This window comes from Centropristis striata, chromosome 19 (assembly GCF_030273125.1).
Source record: "Centropristis striata isolate RG_2023a ecotype Rhode Island chromosome 19, C.striata_1.0, whole genome shotgun sequence".
Lineage (NCBI taxonomy): Eukaryota > Metazoa > Chordata > Actinopteri > Perciformes > Serranidae > Centropristis > Centropristis striata.
Window position 1 is genome coordinate 1,402,811 of NC_081535.1, and position 5,588 is coordinate 1,408,398.

General features: G+C 39.2%; 1 protein-coding gene across 1 annotated transcript; it reads right to left on the bottom strand.

Moving 5' to 3' along the window:
* Positions 1 to 682: 682 nt before the first annotated feature.
* Positions 683 to 5,379, bottom strand: LOC131992537 (complement C1q-like protein 2). The gene is made up of 4 exons (XM_059358148.1): positions 4,914 to 5,379; positions 1,241 to 1,324; positions 1,043 to 1,168; positions 683 to 963 (listed from the first exon to the last, which is right to left on the bottom strand). The coding sequence occupies exons 1-4, from the start codon at positions 5,179 to 5,181 to the stop codon at positions 683 to 685; spliced, it is 759 nt and encodes a 252-aa protein (XP_059214131.1). The 5' UTR covers positions 5,182 to 5,379.
* Between the last annotated feature and the right edge of the window lie 209 nt (positions 5,380 to 5,588).

Sequence of the window (5,588 nt, forward strand, 5' to 3'; positions counted from 1 at the left end):
TCCCCTCTGGTGTCTGAACACACAGAAGAGGTAGAGGGAGACAGAGAAGGAGGAGAGGAACCGTCAGGGAGAACAAAGTGGACAATCACAGGGATTAAACATTGTTTTCTGAATGCTTCATAGATTTATTTCAATGTTGCTTTCATGTGATGACACAACAGAGAAGTCAGATGCAGAATCTCATTATTTGGTACATGCAGTAAATCACAGTGTAGCCCAGGGTTAGGGCAACCTTTACTAACTAAAGAGCCATTGTTGGCCAGAAAAAGTGACAAAATGTCGGAATGGAGCCACAAACCTTATTTTAGACCTTACAATGAAGATAAAACAGCCTACTAAGTCTAAGTTAGACTACCATTATTACTAATAAGGCCTAATGAGCATTTATTAATACGATTTTGTCAGAATGTAGCAAGAACCAAAGAAATGTCTCTGGAGTTTTAGAATTGAAAGGGAAACACAAAACATGACATGAAGTTGGCAAAATGTAGAAGTTTAGGCACCAGGCCGTAGACTTTAGTAAGCTATGATGATTAACTCAGAATCTGTGAGAACTATATAAACTCAGAAAAAGTGTTGAATTTAACACTCTGTATTAAACTGTGAGTTGAATTAACACTCCTGGTTTTGCTGTGTGCCCCTGGTGTAGCCAATAAGGAGTCAGACAGCAGCTGAAGGATCCTCACAGTGTGAAGAGGAGGGAGCCACTGAAGGTGTTGTGGTTGTTTGCACTGTCATAGAGAGAATGGCCTGATGGGAGAACGAGGTGGATTTCATCTCCTGCCATCAGCTCCAAGACAATAGAGTTAGTGAAATAATTATGACCTCTCTCTTCCTGATACTCCTGATTACCCATGATCCACTGGTTGTTCTTGTACACCTCTACACCCATCCAACCTGCTTGGTAACCACTCATAGTGAAATGGAAGTAGTAGACCCCTCTGACTGGAGCTGTGAAGAAACCTACAGAGCAGAAAATGAAAACTGTAACAAATGTAGATTAACATGAGTAAACATGTTGATGTGAGCTGCAGTAAATTACCTGTAGATGGATTGTAAGCATCGCCAATGTTGGTGAAGACTTTGCTGTATTTCAGTGTGGTGTCTGTGTTGAATGGTCCAACATGATGTGAATCAGTCAGACCTATGTAAAAGGCCACCTTCCTCTCTGAGAACAGAACAAAGTCAGTGTGAGTCATTCTATGTGGAGTGTGTGTGTGTGTGTGTGTACAACCATCACCTGTATTTTCTCTCTCCAGCGTGTCGATCCTGGTCTTGCTGATGAGAAGTTCACTCTCACTGCTGCTCAGTCTGGTCTGCAGCTCTGGAGTTGATGCAATGACAGTGAATTACAGAGCAGCACGCTGTTAACATGCACAACACATTATTTACAGCAGGTTGACCGTACCACGTTTTATCTAAAAGTGCTGAGTCATGGTTCAGTAGATCTGGTGATATAGTTTGAGAGCAAAGCATCAATCAGAAACAGAGAAACAATGATGGAGATCTATTGATAAGGTGTGGTGAGCGATGAAAGTGATGAGTCATGTTTGGTTATACTAGTAATACAGAATGAATACTTTAAAAACAAACCATCCATAGCTCTCTATGGACTTTGTATTGACAGAAGGAGCCTCCTCGACAATTAGGGCCTCGGGGCAATCGCACTGAGCACTATTGTTATTCTGTGGATTCTTTCTTCTTCCTCTTCTGGACACAATTTCCGCCAGCTACTAGTCCTAGTATTATAAATCAAAATGTGCTGTTTGATCGGGATCGTTGTGCAATTCCTTTTCACTACGGAATATGAATTTTTCGCAACGTAATTCGCGAAAACTGCCCAAAAATTTGCCTCGAAGTGAATGGGACAGCCGGAAAAAAATGATTGACCCCAACGCCTTTGATGCTTTGATCCATCTCTCACAGAAAGAGAGAACCAGACAAACACACACACACACACACACACACACACACACATTCTTGTACTTCTATCTTTGTGAGGACCCTCATTAGAACAATGAATTCCCTTGCAAGGTTATAATAGTTTTGAATTTTTCATTACTTTTAGTTTTAATTTTGATGTGAATTTTTGTTTTCAAATTCAGTTAGTTTTAATTAGTTTTTAGAGTGAGTTTGCAAGTTTTAGTTTAGTTTTCATTAGCTTTAGTGTTAGTGTTAGTTTTTTGTAATGGGGTATTTGTTGGCTGGGAGATTAAAAGAGGTCACAGTAAATTTTGCCTTTATTTCCTTTGTCTGATCCATCTTCATTATGTATGAAAAAAGTTGACAAAGACGAAAATGAAGGACATTTTCATTATAATTATAGTTAGTTTTGTAACCACACAATACAGTTTCAGTTAATTATCATTATCATGAAACCTTTAACCCTTAAAACAAAGTCGGAAATCTCAAAAAGGCCTTAAAAGAAGTGAGGACCGGCCAAAATGTCCTCACTTTGCAAAAATGTCCTCACTCTGTTTGTTAAAAATGTGTTCTGGTCCTCACTATGTAGGAAGTACAAGAACACACACACACACACACACACACACACCAGCAGTAGCCCCCGTGGCCCTTTCAGAACTTCCCCAGAGGAAATTTTCTAGTTTCATCTACTAGCCTAAAACAGAAAAGATGGAGGTGATGTTTGTCAGTGAAATACCTTCATTCTCTGTTTCTAGTTGACTGGTTCTGTTGTTGGTGGCAGTCAGTCCAGTTTCCAGAGACATCAGGTCTGCAGCTTGGACTGGAAAACAGAAGAAGTTTGATTTGTTGTTCATATTGATTTTTATAAAATATTTATTGTGGAGCTCACAATGATTCATCAGAGCACTGACACACTTCATCACCTGTATTTTCTCTCTCCAGCGTGTCGATCCTGGACTCACTGCTGCTCAGTCTGGTCTGCAGCTCTGGAGTTGATGCAATGACAGTGAATTACAGAGCAGCACGCTGTTAACATGCACAACACATTATTTACAGCAGGTTGAGCCTCATTTTACCTCAGAAACACACTGAAAACTGCTGTAAATATACATGAGAACTTAAAGACTTAAGTTTCTTTCTGTTTTATTTGTTTTCTACAGCATCCCAACTTTTTTGTACATGAAACCTTTAACCCTCTGGAGATGGAGAATTTATTGAAAATTCACATGTTTTATTTACAGTAATAACTTAATTTATATATGATACGTAGACAAGCTGAGAAAGCCAGTTAAAGTTCAATCATTGGAGCTTTCACAGTGTGACATTTATGTTTCTAGACCATTTTTAAAATGTGAATTTTCTTCCTACAATGAAAACTATTACTTTTTTAAATTTACATGCAAATAGACAGTTTTGCAGTTTTATTATTTATTATTTTTTCTGCTGTTTTTGTGTGTATAAATGGTAAAAAAAAAATAAAATAAAAAAAGGTACCTTTTCCATAGAAATCTGTGTCTTTTGTTTGTATTTTGGGTTCCTTGCAGCTTTATACTTTGTTAATTAAAATAAAATGTAAAATCTGACTGATAGCCAAGTTTGTGTGGAGAAAAAGGAGCCATGCATGTGATGTAAGGACAGACTGAAAGATGCTGAACACAGACAGAAATTAATGCAGAGGAAGTTGACAAATTTGAACCAAAATCTCCTGGACTTCAGAGGTTTAACAGCTTCAAATATTGTGGTTAAAAAACATGATGTTTATCGGTGGAATACCTGCGTTCTCTGTTTCTACGTCATTTGTTTTGCTCTCGGTGGCAGTCAGTCGAGTTTCTTGAACTGAAAAACAGAAATTTAATTTTGTTTGTGAATTTTTACATGACAACAGTTAAACATAGATAGATCCTCATGTCCATGTTCATATTGATTTCTCCTAAACATTTATTGTGGAGCTCACAATGATTCATCAGAGCACTGACACACTTCATCACCTGTATTTTCTCTCTCCAGCGTCTCGATCCTGGTCTTGCTGATGAGAAGTTCACTCTCACTGCTGCTCAGTCTGGTCTGCAGCTCTGGAGTTGATGCAATGACAGTGAATTACAGAGCAGCACGCTGTTAACATGCACAACACATTATTTACAGCAGGCTGAGCCTCATTTTACCTTAGAAACACACTGAAAACTGCTGTAAATATACATCACAACTTTAAAGTTGTGACCTTGTCTGAAATAAAACAGAGCTGATGCTTTGTGAAATATATTTAATGAAGAAAACTTTACAAAGACAGAAAATGTTCAAACTGATAAACTTTTGTTTCTCTCAGTTTCTTTCTGTTTTTATTTGTTTACAGCGTCCCAACTTTTTTGAACATGAAACCTTTAACAGCTTCAAATATTGTGGTTAAAAAACAAGATGTTTGTCAGTGAAATATCTGCGTTCCATGTCATTTGTTTTGCTCTCGATGGCAGTCAGTCGAGTTTCTTGAACCGAAAGACAGAAATTTGATAGATCCTCATGTCCATGTTCATACTGGTTTCTCCTAAACATTTATTGTGCAGCCCACAATGATTCATCAGAGCACTGACACACTTCATCACCTGCATTTTCTCTCTCCAGCGTCTCGATCCTGGACTCACTGCTGCTCAGTGTGGTCTGTTGCTCTGGAGTTGATGCAATGACAGTGAATTACAGAGCAGCACGCTGTTAACATGCACAACACATTATTTACAGCAGGTTGAGCCTCATGCATATATAATGCTGGTACAATATGTCAAATTATATCATAACTTGTGTACATATATATAAATATATTTATACATGTTTACATATATATTATGTTATGTAGGTATGCACACCCTGCACAGGCTAAATATATGGCACATTATGTTATTATCTATCTATCTATCTATCTATCTATCTATCTATCTATCTATCTATCTATCTATCTATCTATCTGTGTCAGTGTTTTTCTGTGTGTTTCTGCAGTGTACCTGAGTTCTCTCTCTGTAGCAGCTCCACGTACACGTTGGTGACCATCAGCTCAGCTTTCAGGTCCTCCACCTGGCTCTCACTGTCCGTCACTGTGGCCTGAACGTTCCTCAGCTCCACCTTGAGCTCCACCACCATGTCTCTCAGAGCCCTCACCTCCGCCCAGATGTCAGCTGTGGTTGTCTTTGTGGTCTCCGTCTCCTGAAGCTCCCCCTGAGCTCCTGACCCACACAGAGCCAGCAGCAGCAGCAGCAAACCAACAGCCCTCATTGTTCAGTTCACACGTCTTCACAAAGGTGCAGAGGTCCAGTCGGCCCGCCTTATATCCTCTCCAGACTCCAAGGATCCTGTTTGGGATGACGTGTTCTAGTTTGGCCTCAGATGAGCCGATATGATCTGTGTGCAGGTGAGAAGATACCAGCTGCTGCAGGCTGCTGGAACACTTTGACCATGAACGCCTCTCATGCAGTCCCAGCTGTGCATACAACGTGTTGATTAACCCCTCGATGCTCAACATATTGACCCCCTTCTACTGCACAACATGCTCTAAAATGACTCTCATTCATTCCCTTCATGTTATTTAATGCTGCTGTGTGTTTCTGTGCTCTATCTTTTGATATCAACTTATTTTATGATTGAATATTCCAAGTATTCTTTAAATATCTTGTTTTTCAAAA

Bases quoted from the DNA above. Each gene is read 5' to 3' on its own strand.
- LOC131992537 (XM_059358148.1), bottom strand. From the start codon at position 5,181: ATGAGGGCTGTTGGTTTGCTGCTGCTGCTGCTGGCTCTGTGTGGGTCA. The intron at 1,169-1,240 runs GTGATGGTTGTA...TTCTGTTCTCAG, and splicing joins GCTGGAGAGAGAAAATACAG to AGAGGAAGGTGGCCTTTTAC. The intron at 964-1,042 runs GTAATTTACTGC...TCTGCTCTGTAG, and splicing joins TGCTTACAATCCATCTACAG to GTTTCTTCACAGCTCCAGTC.